This window comes from Myxocyprinus asiaticus, chromosome 22 (genome assembly GCF_019703515.2).
Source record: "Myxocyprinus asiaticus isolate MX2 ecotype Aquarium Trade chromosome 22, UBuf_Myxa_2, whole genome shotgun sequence".
In the NCBI taxonomy this organism is placed as follows: domain Eukaryota; kingdom Metazoa; phylum Chordata; class Actinopteri; order Cypriniformes; family Catostomidae; genus Myxocyprinus; species Myxocyprinus asiaticus.
This window is the reverse complement of record NC_059365.1, coordinates 22,162,888-22,182,203: the sequence shown is the minus strand read 5'-3', so window position 1 is coordinate 22,182,203 and position 19,316 is coordinate 22,162,888. Positions and strand designations below refer to the sequence as shown.

Here is a 19,316-nt window from a genome sequence, read left to right as displayed (position 1 = left end):
GAAATTCAATCATGTTTTGATGAATAAATCAATGGGTGAATAAATAATAACAAAATTTTCATTTTTGGATGAACTATTCCTTTTGAACATAATCTTTGTGTGAAAGCAATGCATTTATTTTATTACTATTACTGAATAATGGTTATTATTAATGTATGTACGGTTGTATATGGTTGATAATCAGTCTTTAAACAACTATATTCAAGTGTCAATCAGCTGCTGCAGATATTAGTTAAAAATAACAGGTTTCAGAAGATTAGTATTTTTTATCATATGGTGTGCTATACAGTCTTGTTCTTAACACTGATGACACTGATTAAGCTTGCTTTTTCAAAGTTTGCATCAAAGTGAAACTCTTCAGTTTGTTGATTTCAACTGTCAATTTCTAAAGCTAAGAAAATAAAAAAAATACTTAAGTACAATTAAATGTAAATACCTTTACTCAAGTATTTATCTTTGACTTTTAAATTGGTTAAACAGTTAACTTTAGCTTAAAAGCAATTTCTTAGTACTTTTTACACCTCTGCATTCATCAGTGCGAGAGACATTACATTGAAGTGATTTGATGACTGCAGGTGGATAACAGCTCCATCAGCATCAGAAGTATTTGGTGGGATCTGATTTGTCACACATTTGAACGTGAACATGGGAAGTGATGCCAGGATAGACCCTCTGCATTGGGAGCATAGTTCCAATCCTCTGCCCTTTCCTTACAATTCCATAGTAACTGTCTGGCTTCACATAGAACAGCTTGAAGCAAAGACCTGGCAAACAGATCATGTGAGGATATAAGAAATAGGAAATCAAGCCTCATTCAAGCACCACATGTCCACTATCATCCCTTAAGCACATATTGACTACACAGAGTGATATCGTCTTGTGTTATTATTATTATTATTATTTGAAGTAGTATTATGTCAAGCAATCACTTTGTAATTTTTCACCATTATGAAATTAACTGTGTGTCTTTCATAATATTGGTGCTGCGGGTTATAGAAATTTCACAGATATAAATATGTAAGTACAAACCTTTTCCTCTCAAGTTAATACCATTATCGATAGGAGATTTATTGTTGTATGGAATAGCTTTTCCATTCAGTGTCACATCAAATGGTGCTTTAACTGTGGCTCCATCTTTACACTCTATATCAAGACCCAGGTGTTTCCCACCTTTCCTGCAGCACACAGAAATATTTAGCATATTAGTATGTTGTCCCTAGTGATATGTAAAGAGGTTGTTGGGAAGTGTCTCGGACTTTTAGACTCAAAAGTCTAAAAGCAAAGAATGATTATTCAGCATTACCCTACCCCTCCAAACACACACACAAACTTTACCGTCTGGCTCCATAGTGTCCACAACCATGCCGATCGCATCCTCTAATTTTGTTTTTTGGGTTGCCCATGCAGCTATCTTGGGAATCAACTTGTGAGCCGGAAAGCACTGAAAAAGAGACAAACAATAAGTCTTTAATTAGTTTAACACTTTTGTATTTTTTAAAACATAGTTAAAATAAATGAATTATTTTTGGGATATTTCATTGATTCAATAATTTCTAATAATATACACAATTTACATAAAAAAATTGCACGTTTATTGTAGTGCTGCATGGTATACCGGTGCCACGGTACTGTCACTATTACACGCTGAAGTAGGTTCAACCACAATGTTTTATTTTTAGTAGAAATTTTAAGAAGTTATTCTTTTCTTTAACTTTAAGAAGTTATTTCTATTAAACTCATACTAATATATTATAATTATACTATTATAAAGATATTTTTGATCCTCAAACCTTTACCATTGCACAGCAATATAAAAAGCATAACAGGCAGATAATTGTACAATCACGATAATTTAATCCAAAAATTCCCCTCTGCTGTAGCTCTGAAATCTCATTCAAAAAGATACATTCAAACTTGTGTTTCATTAGGATTTGACATTCATGATGTGAACCTTGTCTTAACTCTACTTGAGGCTGCAAGTTTTCAGTGTTTGAACGAGTACAAATTCAATTTAAGAGCTGCACAGCGGAGGGCTATCAACGAATAACAACTTCAGTTTGGGTTTGTCCCTCCCACAAATCTGTCGTATGGCTTAAAAAGTGGAATATAGTGGATGCGACTTTTAAGGTATTTATAAAATTTTTACCCAGTTTCAGAATATGTAAAAACAATTTTATAATGTTTTTACAATTATATAAACAATTTTGCCACCCGTTGTTGATTGATTTTTTTTTTTTTTTTTTTTTTTTTTTAGCAAATATGAGATTAAAAATTGCTCACCAGCCAAAAGAAACACAAGAAAAAAGATGTAGAGTCTCATGATCCTGTAAGTCTCTATCTGTTTTAGGAATCTTTTTTCTTTGCTGCTTTTGCCTCAGTCTTTTTCACTGAACTTTTAGTTCAGTCACTGGCCCCTGTGGAAACAAACACAGACACAGACACATATTTAAAGTAACAAATTAACAAATATGTATAAACACAAACAGTTGAAACTAATAAAAGCCAAATGGAGAAACTTTTCTAATTTTAAATTAAATTTCCTACTCTCTCTCTCTCTCTCTCTCTCTCTCTCTCTCTCTCTCTCTCTCTCTCTCTCTCTCTCTTTCTCTCTGTTTTTCAAATTTTTATTCTAACTAGGATTACAAAACATTTGCGCAAACTAAATGAGCATACACTGAAATCTACAGTATATGTAATATGATGCTGCCAATAAGATGGTGGATGATATTTATAAGTAGGAGGAACCCCACCCTCAAGAAGTCGAATTGCCCAATTGCCCTGTGATCTGAGTAGCATGACAATAAAGGATTATGAATAACAACTTGGGCAATGAGGAATAAGAAAGATAATTTCTTTATAAACAAACAGTGATAAACTTTATTCCATTGCATCCTGATTATAAAACATAACATGACACCCCTTGTCTGTCATGAATGAGGTGTGAAAGAGCAACTTGTATTGTAAGAGCATGGAGTCTCTGTGATTTGGATTACAGTTCCAATTGCATCCTTCTTCCACAGTTATTTCAATACACTTGGCTCACTTGTAGACAGGGTTGGGGAGTAATGGAATACATGTAACGGGATTACGTATTTAAAATACAAAATATAAGTAACTGTATTCCACTACAATAACAATTTAAATCATTGGTATTTAGAATACAGTTACATTCAAAAAGTATTTTGATTACTGAAGAGATTACTTTGCATTTTATTGTCATTTGTTTCATTTAATATTTAGTCCTTTCAGATGGAAAACATTTATACATATAAATGATGCGATCCAAAGCGCATTTGATCAGCGGTGAAACACTTTCTTATGATGTGTTACATTCATACGAGCAGACAGAGAAGTAAGTTTGAAGTAAGTTTGGAGCAGAAGAAATAGAAATAAACCTTGTGTAAATTGTCAGCTTTACGCTAAGCTAAAATGCAATTTCTAGCCATTTTACATGCACATGTTACCAGGCATGATCATATTTTTTTATCAAGAAAATTCACGTTGGATCATAATTTCTTTTTTTCTAGTAAGACCTTTGATATTAGGGCAAAAATCGTATTCTTGATAATAATTTTTGTATTGTTTTCCTGTAAAAATATCTAAAAATCCTTAAAACAAGATCAGTTTGATTTATCTTGTTTTAGAAACAACACTGCATAAGATATTTAGGTTTTTCAGAGAAAGTATTTTTAACATGTGTATTTTGTCTTACCGTACTGGCAGAGTTTTTATAGTCAGAACAAGTGAAAAAATCTACCAGTGCTGAAGAAGTAATCCAAAGTATTTAGAATACATTGCTGACCTTGAGTAATCTAACGGAATACGTTACAAATGACATTTTAAAGCATGTATTCTGTAATCTGTAGTGGAATACATTTCAGAAGTAACCCTCCCAACCCTGCTTGTAGAATCCACATCACATCATGTATATTCAGGGGACAACAACATCCAGCCAGATGGCAGTAAAAAGTGGCTCTGTGCAAAGGTGGGGTGTACTTTTCTCATTTAAACTCTTCTTCCTCTTTGCTTGTGACATGTGATTTCTGTTGACAAATCTTAGTAGACCAGTGATCTGAATAGCATGACAATAAAGGATTATGAATAACATCTCAGGCAATAAGGAATAAGAAAGATAATTTCTTTATAAACAAACAGTGATAAACCTTATTGCATTGCATCCTGATTATAAAACATAACATGACACCCCTTGCCTGGCACTAAATACAACACAAATATAAATGTGTCAACACATTAGAAAGCATATGGTGTTCATGATAAAGATCAGTACTCCTGGAAGGATCCACAGGGAGGAGAAAAAGTGCACATTTTCTGTGTGATGATGAGTGTTGCCAATTTGAAGAATTTGTTTTAGATTGTTAGATTAGATTTTACTTTATTTGTCCCATCACTGGGAAATTCTTCTTGGACCCTTGTGTTACACACACACACACACACACACACACACACACATACACTCAAACATCACAGGTAACATACATCCATAAAACACAACACTGTCACCAAATTTAACAACTTTCTAAAAACTCATTTTTATGACAAGGGGCTATTTTTGGCTATATTTGAATGTACTTGGTGATTGTTGGCCAATAAATTATAACACACACACAAAGTCATACTATGTGATAAGAAGTCAGATCTAACAAAATAGGCATTTCCAACCAAGAACATCTCAAGTGCAAAATATTTTTCCGATAAGAGGCAGGTGCATATAGGCTTGTTTGCATATCCTAGGTATTTTTCTCTTTCTGAAACAGAATGTACCTTAGCTCTTAATTGCTGAATATGGAGCAATCACTTTACCACTAGAAGACTTTTATCAAGCCCGTTTTAAAGATAATGCTGTCATCAAATTACACAGGTCCAAATGCATTGCCTTGCAATAATACTCAGAAGCTGGTCATTTGTATTGCCAAGCAAAGCCAAATAGGCTTCTTGTACCTCTAATTGGATTTTTTGTATTGACATACTGACATGTCATAATTGTAATAAAATTTTGTTTACTTAACCTAGGATGTGGCATTTATTTAATTTTTATTCTCAACTGGTAATATCGTTTAACAAACATAAGCTTAAGCAAATAATATACACTAATGAGCCAAATCTTTATGACCACCTGCCTAATATGCTGTTGGTCCTCCACGTGCCGCCCAAACAGTGCCGACCCGTAGAGGAATGGACTCTTCAAGACCCCTGAATGTGTCCTGTGGTATCTGGCACCAAGACATAAGCAGCAGATCCTTCAAATCCTCCAAGACTTGTACGTCCAGCATATCCCACAGATGCTCAGGAATTTGGAGGCCAGGGCAACACCTTGAACTCTTCATAATGTTCCTCAAACCATTCCCCAACAATGTGTGCAGTGTGGCAGGGCATATTATCCTGCTGAAAGAGATCACTGAAGAAGTGTAACTGGTCTAAAATGATGTTTAGGTAGGTGGCACGTGTAAAATTGATGTCCACATGAATGGTCGGCCCCAGGGTTTCCCAGCAGAACATTGCCCAGACCATCACACTCCCTCCACCATCTTGTCATCTTCCAACAGTGCATCCAGGTGCCATCACTTCCCCAGGTAAACGGCACACACGTACACAACCGTCCACGTGATGTAAAAGAAAACAGGACTCATCGACCAGGCAATCTTTTTCTGCTGCTCCAAGGTCAATTTCCGATGCTCACGTGCCCATTGTAGGCGCTTTAGAAGGTGGACAGGGGTCATCTTGGGCACTCTGACCGGTCTGCGTCTAAGCAGCCCCATACGCAGCAGGGTGACTTTGCCAACAAGAAAACTCTAAATTTATACATGTATAATTGATTTTGTTAGTAGGCTTTTTTTAATAATATTTTGCTTGATTCAAATAATATTTGCGTTTGAAAATAAAAAAATGTGAATTAACACTGTTAAATATCCATCTAAAATGTTTATACTGGATATTATCCCCACCACAAAGGCAAATTGGTCAGGGGGCCCTAAAATTTTTCTTTGCCCAGGATCCAAAATTTGGTGCTACGCCCCTGCAAGAACTGATTTTTCGCTCACCATCTAATCTACCCAGACCTTGACATGTGGCTTTGTTAGGAGATGATCAATGTTATTTGCTTCACCTGTGAGTGGTCATAATGTTTTGGCTCATTGGTGTTTGTTGCAAGCATAAGTCCCTGTTGTTTTGGGAAATGGTTTAGAAATGGAATTAATCTTGTGAGTAAATTATTCAATAAGGATGGTCATTTATATCTCATATCTCATATCTATCCTAGAGCCATCTTACCTGGTAATGTTGCTCACACATCCTAAGTTTAATATAAGAATGTTAATATATATTCCCCTGCATCATCTTCTTTATTTGAACTTGGATGGAAGGTGTGCTAGCTGGTTTTGTTTAATAGACATTTTGCTATACCAGGTTGCTTTACAATTCCACTAAAGTATTTCTAGCTGTATTGTTTTGAGTTGCAAAAAAATCAGCCACTGAACATGGTACCTCTGTTAAATGTTCACCCACAAATTCCACCCCTTTTCTACAGAACATTATGATTTCCTGGATTTTTAAGATCTTTCATGCAGGTTTTCAAGTGGCCTGATGTGGGGTTTAGCTACATATTCACATTTCTACCTTAGTGCAGTGATCACATTCCCTATAATTAATGCTGTAAGTATTGTGTATTATAATAGGCAAAATAATTGCATGTTCTCTTTCACATTGCACTGAATATTGTATGTAGTGATCGTATGTCCCGTGCATTTGCTTTCAGGGTTACGGTTTAGTAGCTGCTCTGTGGGGAAGTGTGGTATTTAAAGAGGTCAAAGTAGTTAACATTCATTTTAATTCAGTATTTCAAGTGACATTTTTGGACTAATTTTCTTTTTTTATTATTATTATTATTATTAAACATGAGTATTTACTAGAGATTCAAATTAAATTTAAATTTTGATTTCAAGAGCTATTACTACTGAAAATACCTTTTGATTTGAGATTTGCATTGAAACTTTTTTTTATATGTATAGCGCTTTTCACAATACACAGTTTTAAAGCAGCTTTACAGAAATTAGGCTGTAATGTCTGTAATGTTTTAAACTCCTCGTTGAGCAGTTTCATTGAAGAATGTAACTGACAATGATGCCCTAATAATTAGGTCCCTAGTGAACAAGCCAAAGGTGACTGTGGCAAGGAACCCTAAACTCTAAGATGTTAGTTAATGGAGAAAAAAAAAAAAAAAAACAAGGCTCAGCTGGGGGTGCCAGTTCCCCTCTGGCTATACAGCATGAATATAATGCCAATATAATTTAGCTATCTGTAATCAGCTAATAAGTCATGTATTCATTGACTCAACTGAGTAGATTTTTGATGCAATTTTTTTATTTTTTAACTAAAGGATATTTATACATTAAGTGTCTTTGAAATCCATCCTGAATTGACTGCAGAAGTGCACATACTATAGATTCAGTGTCTTTTTGTTAACTGACAGACAATAAAATGCCAACTAAAGCCTTTATCAATGTATTCCATGCCATTGATTCATTACCAGCAACAGTACATTTTGTTTTCTCAGGGACTGGGGAATTTGCTGATGTTTGCTATGGCAACTTGTGTTGTCCTGGCAGGCTCCCTCTTAACAGCCTATTCAAAGATCTGAGTCTGTATTTCCACAAGGTGGCAATAGTGGATCAATTTTTAAACACAATCTTCCTGCAGCCTTTGCAGTCTACAATTGCTTGGTTGCTCTTGGTGTAATTTACATTTTCATTAATCTGGCATTGTAATTGCTGTCAAAATGAATACACACATGACCTACACACATTTATTTATTTGAATTAAACCGTTATCTATATGGATATAGAGAATATTTGTTGCTTTCTGTATCTATATTGTTGCTGTCTCACCTGTTTCCAGTCCTTACTGGAGAGTCCATGATTAAAATGTATTACTTTATAGATTTATAGCAGTAGGTAACTAAATTCAAGTGCAGAACTTGTCAAAACATTTTTTGTTTACATGCACGTGTAGTGTGTAACAAGTTCTAATGTCTTTGTGTGTGTGTGTGTGTGTGTGTGTGTGTGTGTGTGTGTGTGTGTGTGTGTGTGGCCTTCCTGACAGACCTGCTGGTCAATGAGCCACTTTCCTGTTTTTTGAAACTGTCCACAAGAGGTAGAACATTTTGTTTTTAAACTAGTTTGGGCCGAGCCCATGTAAAATGCAAATTGTGAGCAGCCACATTGTCACCACCAGCTCAAATTTTATGTTTGGATAAACATGAATTAATTTTTTTTTTTTTTTTTTAAATTATTATTATTATTAAAGAAATATTCTGGGTTCAATACAAGTTAAGGTCAATTGACTGCATTTGTTGCATAATTTTGATTACCATAAAAAATAATTTTGACTCGTCCCTCCTTTTTTTTTAAAGCAAAAATCAAAGTTACAGTGAAGCACTTACAATGGAAGTGAATGGGGCCAATTTAAAGGCGTTTAAAGGCAAATGTGAAGCTGTCACAGTCATGTCACCTTGTCAGTTTGGGTTTCTGTCTGACGAGACCGTGCGTTCTTTGTCTGAGCGCATGGGTCCGGTTGTTAGTGACCGCCGTGCGCGAGTTACCGCCGTGTGCTTTCCGGTGATGTCACGGTCCTGTCACCTTGTCAGGTTGGGTTTTGTCTGACAAGGATTGTGGCACCATCGTTCCCTGTTTGTTTTGTTCCAAGCATGTTGACGTTTTTGCCCTCATGTGTTTCAGGTGCCGCTGGCATGCGGAATCAGTGTTTCCATTGGAACCCCGATTGTTTCCATGGGAACGCTGACCATGCCAGCTTTAAGCTGCGAGTGGCACTTGACCCTTGTTTGTTCATGCCTATATTAATCCCCTCGTGTGTTATGTCCTGTGCTGGATTGTTTAATATTGAGTGTAGTTTGTAATGTGTTTACTTCATAGATAGTTGTTTGATGTTGAGTACTAACCTCACTCTCTCTGCCTAGTTGGCCCTGTCTCATGTATCTGTTGGTTGCCTGCATGTCGGGTGTGTGGTTTCCTTCCAGTTTGCTGCATGTCAGCTAAGCTTCAACGGAGGATTCCGGGATTCTATTCCTGACTTCCACAACGTACAGAAACTATTATTTGTTGTATATAAATCCTTTGAACTTTTCCTCTGCTCTTGGGTGTGTTTGTTCTCACTATCGCCTGTTACAGAAGCTTATTGTTTTTTTAAATGCACTTACATTAATTATTCTGTTAAAACTCATGTATTATTTGACCTGTAAAGTTGTTTAAATCGTCATTTTAGGGTTTTATGGTATGTTGACAATACATCATCATGGCAACAATGTTGTAAAATTGGCTCTAACTTTACACAGAAAAGTGATTTTTATTACTAAAAAAATCATGTTAACATGCATATTGTTTGTTTTGTGGCTATACTTTTTAAATAGTGAGTATTTTAAAGGATTGGTCTCATTCACTTACATTGTAAGTGCCTCACTGTAACCCAGATTTTTTTATTTTGTTTTATTTTTTTTAAATTAAGAAAAGGGGAAAGCCAAAATTCATTTTTGTGGTAATCCGTATTATGCCACAAATGCTGTCGATTGAGCTTAACTTGTATTGAACCTGGAATAGGCTCCTTAAGTTTAGAACAATAAATGTATTGCTTAAATGCACCTGTAGTGTACACTGTTTTGATTAATGGGAGCGTTCTATTTTTGTCGTGTTACTCGCTTGCAGTGTAGGTAAGCAGAATTCTTAACTATTTGGGTTTATCTCCACCTGGACAGTTGTCTCCATTCATACTGTGCTGAGCAGAGCTTCTTGAGATAGCCTACATGCACATAGGCCTACCACCAACATGTAAACGAAACGCACTGTTCCAACATGGAAGCAAGAATCTACTTAGGGGTGTGTTTTTGCATCCGTCCACACTGTTTTTCTATTTATTATATTTTATTTTTTTATTTTAAATAGTAGGCTAATGTAAACATGCACAAAACGACGTCTGGTTGCGTCTTGCTGTTCTTTCAGCATCTCTTGCAGGAGCGACATGTTTTTAGATGCTATGCCAAGTCAAGTCGTCAAGTCATTTTTATTTGTATAGCGCCTTTCACAACACACATCGTTTCAAAGCAGCTTTACAGAAAATCATGCATTAACAGAAAATGAAACTGTAATATTTGTAAAGTCTTAGAGTCATCATTGTGTAGTTTGATAAAATACAATTGTGAATTGTGTTTAAAAATAAGTCATTAAATAATAATTGTATTTAGACCCCAGTGAGCAAGCCGAAGGCGACTGTGGCACGAAGCAGGAATGGAGCTGAATCCAGCCGGTTCTGGTGACCTCAGGATAGGAGTCCCGAGGTTGAGACAGGGAAACAAATAGAATAATATTAGCATAGATGCCATTCAATTTATTGCAGAGTTATAGATCATGATTAATGTCTCTGGTTTCTGGTTCTGGCAGACCTAACTAAGGCAGCCTAGTTGTGAGTTGAAGGATAAATTAGGTGTATGCCTGGCTAAATAGATGAGTCTTTAGTCTAGACTTAAACTGAGTGAGTGTGTCTGCATCTGGAACAGTGTTAGGGAGACTATTCCATAGTTTAGGAGCCAAATAGGAAAATATCTACCTCCTTTTGTGGATTTTGATATTCTAGGAACTATAAACAGGCCAGAATTTTGTGATCTTAATGAAGGTAATGGAATATAGCGTGACAGAAGGTCACTTAAGTACTGCAGAGCTAGACCATTCAAATTTTTGTCTGTAGTTAACAGAATTTTAAAATTAATACGAAATTTAACAGGTAGCCAGTGTAACGACGATAAAATGGGATGCATTTTGAACCAATTGAAGTTTATTTATTGATCTTGCTGGATATCCTCCCAGTAATGCATTACAAATAATATAATAATAATATAATCTAGTATTGAGGTCATGAACCCATGCATCAGCAACAGAGAGCATGTGTCGTAATTTAGCAATATTTATGAGGTGAAAGAATGCTGTTCTACAAACATTGGTAATTTGATTATCAAAGGACAGATTGGTATAAAATATAACACCCGAGGTTAAAAAGAACGACATCTTTTATAAGCGCGTCTCGAGACTCCAGCGTTGTTTGTCGCTGCATCTAGCTTTCTTTTAGCTCAAGAACGCGTTCTGTTTGAACGGCCCCTAAATCATGCGTAAAACGCATACCAATGGATACCTATTTGACTCGTCCTGAAAATGTCGGGGGGGAAAATGATTTATTGTTCCAAATCGTTTTTGAAAGTTTGTAACTGCTGTAGAAGATATTCCGCATTTAGAAAATATTTGATTATAGCTATTGTGTGCTTTGTGTATTTGTTTTTCACGGTTCATGTTAGTCACGCGTCTTCTCACCAAGACAAAAGTTCCAACCTCTGGAGATCTCAGAGTAAAACCGACCAGCACCCAACTGATGGAGTCAGGGATAGGGAGGCAAATGAATCTTTTATCCCAACTAGGTCTAATGTGGTGTATATAACGCTCAAATCTAAGCGGCACAAACCTGCCGTCATCAGAGGCACAGTGCGACCCAAACTCCGGAGAAAGAAAGTTAAAGTCAGAAATCAGGGCGCACAGGATGGCACACTGGACGAAGCGAACAAGGTCGAGAGGCACAAAAATGCAAACATCAGTGAAAAATTTGGATATTCTGAGCAACTCTTTCATAAAATGGACCGGTTTGGTGGCAGTGATTATTCAGCCATCAGGATATACAGTGAAAGAGCTCCTCCATGGTTCAGCAATGATGACATCGCGGCCATGCGCTTTCTTGCCGACAGTAAAATCACGCATATTGAAGAAGTGACACCTCGGGGGTTTTCTTCTTTAATTTTATTTAAAAGTGTGACAAATCACACGAACGATGCTGATGGGTGTCGCAAATGTTGCGGTGTTGTCAAACGACCCTTGGACATGAGTGAGGTGTTTGCCTATCATCTGGACAGGGTCTTGGGACTGAACAGAACTTTGCCAACTGTAAGCAGAAGATTCCACTCTCTTGGAGGTACTGTTCATTATTTTATTTTTTTTGCACAAGTTGCAATTGTGTAATTAATAAGGAATAACCATTTGCAAACAAAAAGTGGCTCCCAAAGTATTTGGATACTTGAGGCGCACATTGACACTGATAGCCTGCATTTTTATTGCATTAGATATCAAACCAAGTTGCATTTACTGTAAGAAGGATGTTTTGCTATATATAGCATACTGTTCAAAATAGAGACAATTTGTGCTTGTGGTTGTCAAACTTAAGGAATTTTCAGTTCCTATACCCAAATTAATTTGGGACCATGTTTAATGTGATATACTACACTTGTGGTTGTTCTGCTAAAACACCCCTGAGAGTTGGTTAGAAGTAATTGCAAAAATAGCAAGTAAAGTGAAGTTAGTTCTGTGAAAAGGTCCAGCATCATATTTATGCCACTTGCTTTGATATTTTGTCATATTTTGCAATGCAATTCATTCATTTAGTGTCTCCTAATTGTACAAATACTTTTAGCATTTTCATTGTTGCATTATTACTTTTTTTCAGTGTAATCACAAGCTGCTTGCTATGGAGAAAGCAAATATGATGGCTATACACTGAAATATCCATCTTGTTTCAGATGGTCAGCCTTGTCCAGTAGTTTTGTGGGATTCTTCTATAAGCCCAGTTGTTGATCCAGATCAACCCTCTGAGAAATTGACCTGGAGCTCATACCAAGCCTCTCTTAAGTACAAGTGCTGGCATCAGGGTGTCATCCCTAAACCAGAATGGAGCTGCACCAGCATCCACCACCATGAATGGAGCAAGTTGGTAGTCTTTGATTTCCTTCTGCAGGTACTCTACTTCACATTCTGCACCTGTATCCTTATGAGCAACATGTTTTCAGAAGACATTAAGTATTTGTTATAGTTTGAATTAGGTTTTCAAATCCTTATAGCAAAAATAAGATGGCATTGTGTATCTTCACAGATTTATGAACGACTGGATAGAAAATGCTGTGGATTCAAGCCCCGCCCAGAGGACACCTGTGTTGAGCTTGGTCACCATGGAGAATGTAGAGACAAGGACAGCACAGAGCTCACCCATATAGTCCACCGCAGACATGACCCACACCACCTGGTTTTCTTTAACAACAAAGGGTACTTTGACCGAGATGAGGAAAATCTGGACTTCAAACTACTAGAGGGGATTAAAGAGTGAGTAAAACTAGAAAAAAACATAGACATATTTCACTGAGAATGTTATAGTTTAGATATGGCAGCTTGATCTTTCCTGATCTTTTGATTTAATTACAAACCTTACAAGTTTCTTGTAAGGACAAGAGAAGATGAAATCCAAAATGTTTATTAACACCCACATTCAAATACTGTTGGCAATAATGTGTTCATAAAATTTAATTCGGGATATCTCAGTCTCTTAATCTCTTCTTTCTGGACAGCCTGTGGTTACAATCGAACAAACTGCAACGAAGTATTAGTTTCTGTGAGGCCACAAGTTTAGGTTTTCAGTTAGCCAACACCTCCGCAACACCACTGAAGACATATGCAAGCACATACGCAAACATTCTGGCACGTGCTGTCTGAGCTAAGGGATTCTGCTGGCAGTTCTGCTAATGTGATACTTCTGGGAACTAGTTGCCATTTCAGTCTGTGGGAGTGCAAGCTCACTTGTGCCATAACATAAATCAGAAGAGCTGGTGGGCCATTGCTGTGTTTTGAGTACCCAGCTTTTATATTCTGCATTACAGCTGGGTATTGCCCAATCAAAATCTCAGTGTTCAACACCATGTGGTTTAAGGGGGTTGTGAAAACAGTATGTAAACACTGAGTTTTAGAAATTAAACATGCATAAACATATATAATGCTTTTATAGTGTAAATGAGAAAAGGTGGTTATTTCCTCATATTCATTATCAGTATAAAAGGAATACTTAACCCAAAAATTTTACTTCTCTCATTTACTCGTTTGACTTTTTCCTTCTGTGGAACACAAATAAAGATATTTTTAAGAGGACAATTGTTTTATATTCATACAATGGGGACCTTGCGCTTGACGCAAGGATATGTAATCAAACTTTTCTCAAGATTGTGCCAAGGAGACCGCAGATGTCAATATTTAAAGTGAAAGAGGAGTTAAATTTTGGCCTGTTTCTCACCCAAAACTGGTTGTATAGCTTTAGACATGGATTAAACAACAAAAGTCATATGTATTAGCTTGATGCTGTCTCTATGTCCTTTTTGGAGCTTGAAAGTTTTGGACCCCATTGACTTGCACTGTACTGCATGGCTATAAACACATTATATCTTAGCCTTAAAAATATCTTAGTTTGTAATACACAGAAGAAAGAAAGTCATGCGAGTTTAAGACTGCACAAGAGTGATTACTGGTACATAATAGAATAAATATAATTTTTCATTGAATTATTCCTTTAATTTCATTGTATTATAATTGCAGAGTACATAAAAAAAAAAAAAAAAAAAAAAATCTGTTACATAACAATATTCTTTACCCTTCCTCCTTCAGGCTACCAGACCAGTCAGTATCTGTGTTGAGATCTCAGCGTCTCAGGGAAAAGCTTTTGCAATCGTTGTTCCTAGACCAGCAGTACTGGGAGAGTCAGGGTGGCCGTCAAGGCATTGAAAAACTAATTGATGTTATTGAGAGAAGAGCCAAAGTCTTGCTCACTTACATCAATGCCCATGGGATTAAAGTGGTACCTATGAACTCTTGACAGATGAAGCTTCAGGTTACAACATTTCTGTCTACACTGTAAGGTGATCCACCATCCTCTTGGTTTCCAATGAATGCTGATGTTTTTATCTGTTTGGTATGCAAGTGTAGACCTTCTGAATTGAAATTCTGTCAGTCAAAACTGTATGCAATTCAGTAATGAAGAGTACTTTGTGTTTTTGTAAGTCCAGCTCTCATGTAAGACAAGAACATGCAACTGAGTCCCACTGATGTTTCACTGATACACTCTAAGGAGCACTGAAGGAATATCCTGGGTCAAATACAAGTTAAGCTCAATCGACAGCAGTTGTGGCATAATGCTGATTACCACAAAAATGTATTTTCGACTCGTCCCTCCTTTACTTTAAAAAAAGCAAAAATCAAGGTTACAGTGATGCACTTACAATGGAAGCGATTGGGGCCAATTTTTGGAGAAGGGTATAGCTGCAGGAATAGCTCTCAAAAAGGGGCGTGAGCACTAAATAGCCATTAAAGATATAGGGATCCCCAACCTAACCCTTTCCCTAACCTTAACCCTTTTGGAGTTGGCGCAACCCCCGTTTGGAGTAACCCCAACCCCTTTTGGAGTAACCCCGCCCTCTTTTGGAGATTCCACCCCATTTGGAGGTCTCTGGCCTGCAGCTATACCTACTTGAATTTTTGGAGACTTTAAAGGCAGAAAGCTTATAGTTTCATAAAAGCACTTACAATTAATGCTTCTGTTAAAACTCATGTATTATTTGAGCTGTAAAGTTGTTTAAATCATAATTTTACAGTCATTTTAGGGTTTGTTGTCATTATATCATCATGGCAAAGAAGTTGTAAAATTTGAAATAATTTAGAAAAGGTTAGTAACCGATTTTTATCACACTAAAATTATGTTAACACATACCGTTCATGTGTTGTGGCTATACTTTTGAATCTTTTAGTATTTTAATGTTTACAGATTGGCCCCATTAACTTCCATTGAGTCTCATTGTAACAGATTTTTGCTCTTTAAAGAAAAGAAGGGATAAGTCAAAATAAATTTTTGTGGTAATCAACATTATGCCACAAATGCTGTCTATTCAGCTTAACTAGAAAAAAAAAAAAAAAAAAAAATGTTTTTTTGTATAGATCACTCTAAGCACAGTGCTGACCATACATGGTTCTCCTAAATGCTATATACAGGGTTTAGGGCACCACTGACATTCCACAAGTTAAAGGTGCTGTAAACGATGTTTCCCAAGTGAGCCTCCACCAGATTTAGCACTCCCTTAATCCCACCCTGTCAGCAAACCTGATGAAAGCAAACCTAAATGCTCAAATTGGCTGACAGGAAGAGAGCTCCTCAAAACCTTCTAATTGGCTAAACAATAGCAGTCAGATTCTGTGTTGCTGTCTGCAGAGCAGTTGTCACAGAGATAGGTGTTGTTTCTGAGGACACCTACAGGTATTTCAGAGATATTTTTTAGGGAGAAGGAACATTTTCAGTGGTATTCCATTAAAACTTGCCTACTAAACTTTTAATTCCACTTTATAATCAACGCATGTTCCTCTCAGTATTCAGCAATTCTGCTTTTAAATATTGTTCCTGCTATAATCAGTGTATTATCTGTTGCAATAGAGATGTTTCAGTTGCTGACAGTTCCAAAGTAGCACCAGTGTAGTATTAAATCAACCTGGTAATGTTGCACTTGTGTAAGAGTTTATTATCCTCAAGATGGAAAATAAGTATTATTATTATGAATGACAGTATTTAGTGTGCTCTTAGAAGTGTTTATTTTTTGTATAATGTTATTTGCTTTTGTAAAAACAGACTTCAATAAACAATGTTCCATATTAAGCATTACAAAATGTAATGGTATTTACTTTTTTATAAATACATGGAGATGGATGAAAGGAAAAAAATAGTAAACGCTTTGTAGATTAAGGTTTGTGTGTGTGATGCATTCACTTCAGTAATTAAAATGATTTTTTTTATTATTTGTTTTTTTTGTATATCACAGCTTGCTAATGGCTAACTTTGATAAAGCACATTTACCCTTTAAATACCACCTGGTCTACATTTTTACTAAAATATTTTTATGTGGCTAGTAGTACGTATTGCAGCACTTTCAAATGAACACTAGAGGTGCTACAATAATGACTTTTACTCCCTTTTACACAAATTACGAGTAAAATGACAGATTATCAGTACTAAACACTTTTCGCCGTTCCTCACACAATGCTAGTACTTTTAAGGTGATACCTAGTAACGATTGCATTACATATTTAACTAAAATCACAAGCTTGTTCCAGTATAATCGAATTGTGAGGCAGCTCAACTGATAGAGCGCTGCACTTGCAACACAAAGGACTGGGATACGAGTCCTGAAGGGCACGCAAATTGACACGATAAGTGACATAAACGCACCACAAAATTAAAAGTGGTTGCTTCAGTAATTGTGTTTTTCATGTCACATTTGTTTTTCAAGATTTTATTAGTTAGGTTTAAGGTTTAGGGAGGTAGTTTGTTTTTTTATTATTATTATTTCAAAAATTCAAACCCTCTAGACCTTTTCAGTTTGGGAGAATATGTAACTCACTTTTAGCACCACTCGGTGAAACATTTCACTTGAGAATTGCCACAATACATGTAAGGAGCCATGTAATATCATTTTGGAAAAATTTCGTCACAGTCACACAGGCTGTTAAATACTGTGAAAAGCATATTTGAGTTATTGACATTAAACAAATATGGACAATACTGTATTTCATTTTGTACTGGAACCAGTACAGCTCTCATGTTCAGTTGTCTATTGAGTGCAGCTATACTTTAGTAGAGTGCAGCTGAGTTCAGCTGTCATATTTTTCTCCTTGGCTGATCCTCTCATTTGCATTTTGGTTTCCAATCCCGTTCTCAGTGACTAAAGTGACCTGTTTTGAAAGTCGAATAGAACTACTGACATGCATACTTAACCACAGAAATATGCACATACAAGGGCTCTTTTATGAGAGTAAAAAAACTAAATGTTTGACAGCACTACCCAGAATGCATCCTTGCTCTCTGGACATACTGTGTCTTGCCATGATCCTTTACCAGACAAAATCAGGTCATTCGGAATGTCAAATCAACTCTCCTCATCTGGATGATATTCAGACATTCTAAGAAGAACGCTTAAGTGCTCACGTTTGTCATCCTTGCTAAGCAAACTCATTTTCCATCCTCCACATGTTTTCTCAACACTATAGCATGTTCTACCTAAATACAGTAGCTGGGAACTCTGGATAAAAGTGTCTGCTAAATAAATGTGAATATTCAAACTTTCCCAAATAACTGATATTTTCTTTATTGTAAACACAAGTAAATGCTGCTGGCCATATTTCATGTGTAACCCTCCCTGATGTATATGAAAGAGTTCTTTTGGTTTTGCATATGACCTTATTTTTATTTCAAAGCCCGAAGTGTAATGACATTCCTATCAGCTGACACTTTAATTCCAATCTAATCACTTTCCTGTCTGTTTCTTCAGCCTGACTAAGGAAAGTAAAACATGTTTTGCTGGTATGATATATCAAGACCACACATCTTGTTTTATAACACTTTATTTTCCACTTGTGTTATCCATTGTACTTCCTTTCTTAGTAGCTGGTTTTATTTCATGGACATTTTGCATCCAAACATGGGGACAAAGTAGTCATTCTTCTCTGTTTCTCTCTCTCTCTTTCTCTGTTTAACATAGCGTGTGACCTTAAACAGACTTGTAAAAGACAGCTGAACATCTCATTAATTAAAAAAAAATCCATCTCATCATCTATCTTGTGACTGTAGTTAAAGAAGGAGATGTAAATTCATGCCATTATAAGTAAGACATTCAAAGGTGGATTCTCCCGAGAAGTGTAGCACTGGGGCAAACATTGCTTTGTTTGTTTGAACATCCTGACCAGTTCACCTACAGTAGCAACACTGGCTTAACCAGTGCCATGATTTTGGGGCGGGACTATCTGTGCAACCAATGAAAGATGGGGGAAGTGTTCGGGGGGACTTTTTTGAAAATGTTAATTATATTTGCCTTGATGTTGACATCCTAACACATCTCACATTTTTGTGTACTTTGAAACTTCAGGGCATAAAATTTCCTTTAGTTTGCCCAAACCAGTTGACTGGCTCCATTGCTCAAGCATGTGAAAGTATGGAGAGGAATTTTACACTACTGCTCACCTGAGTATTTTTCTTTTTATTGTTGCTATGACAGTATCAGCCCAGCAACATTCCACTTGGCAGGCAGACAGATGTATTTGGGTATGAGAGAATAGCAAAGGGGTAGAAATCATCAGATAATAACACAAGCAATGATAACATTAGGCTCTAGACATAACAAGAGAACATTTGCCCCCTCTCAGTTTATCCTCTGGCAGACAAGTCTTGCTCAACATTAATATGCTCTATGTGAAGCCAAACTTGAAATTAATAAAACAGATGGTCATAAAAGGAGGTTAAAATATCTCTCATCTTGAAGGGTTTCCACGCATTAGGGTATGTTGTAACCTGAAAATGCATTCTGCGATGAGATAAAGGAAGTCTTCAATTGTGCCACAGTTGAAGTTTAC

The 19,316-nt window shown here is 36.4% G+C and overlaps 2 protein-coding genes across 2 annotated transcripts; one reads left to right on the top strand and one right to left on the bottom strand.

The window, feature by feature from the left end:
• Positions 1-597: 597 nt before the first annotated feature.
• On the bottom strand, positions 598-2,351 carry LOC127412929 (leukocyte cell-derived chemotaxin-2-like). The gene is made up of 4 exons (XM_051649659.1): positions 2,281-2,351; positions 1,336-1,441; positions 1,030-1,175; positions 598-764 (listed from the first exon to the last, which is right to left on the bottom strand). Exons 1-4 carry the CDS (start codon positions 2,318-2,320, stop codon positions 598-600), a joined length of 459 nt encoding a protein of 152 aa, XP_051505619.1. The 5' UTR covers positions 2,321-2,351.
• Positions 2,352-10,390: 8,039 nt separating this feature from the next.
• LOC127412915 (Golgi-associated kinase 1B-like) lies at positions 10,391-16,611 on the top strand. The gene is given in 5 exon segments (XM_051649635.1): positions 10,391-11,233; positions 11,235-12,033; positions 12,635-12,849; positions 12,985-13,211; positions 14,538-16,611. Coding segments are annotated over 5 exon segments (1,482 nt in total). The 5' UTR covers positions 10,391-11,200; the 3' UTR covers positions 14,746-16,611.
• The last annotated feature ends 2,705 nt before the right edge of the window (positions 16,612-19,316 follow it).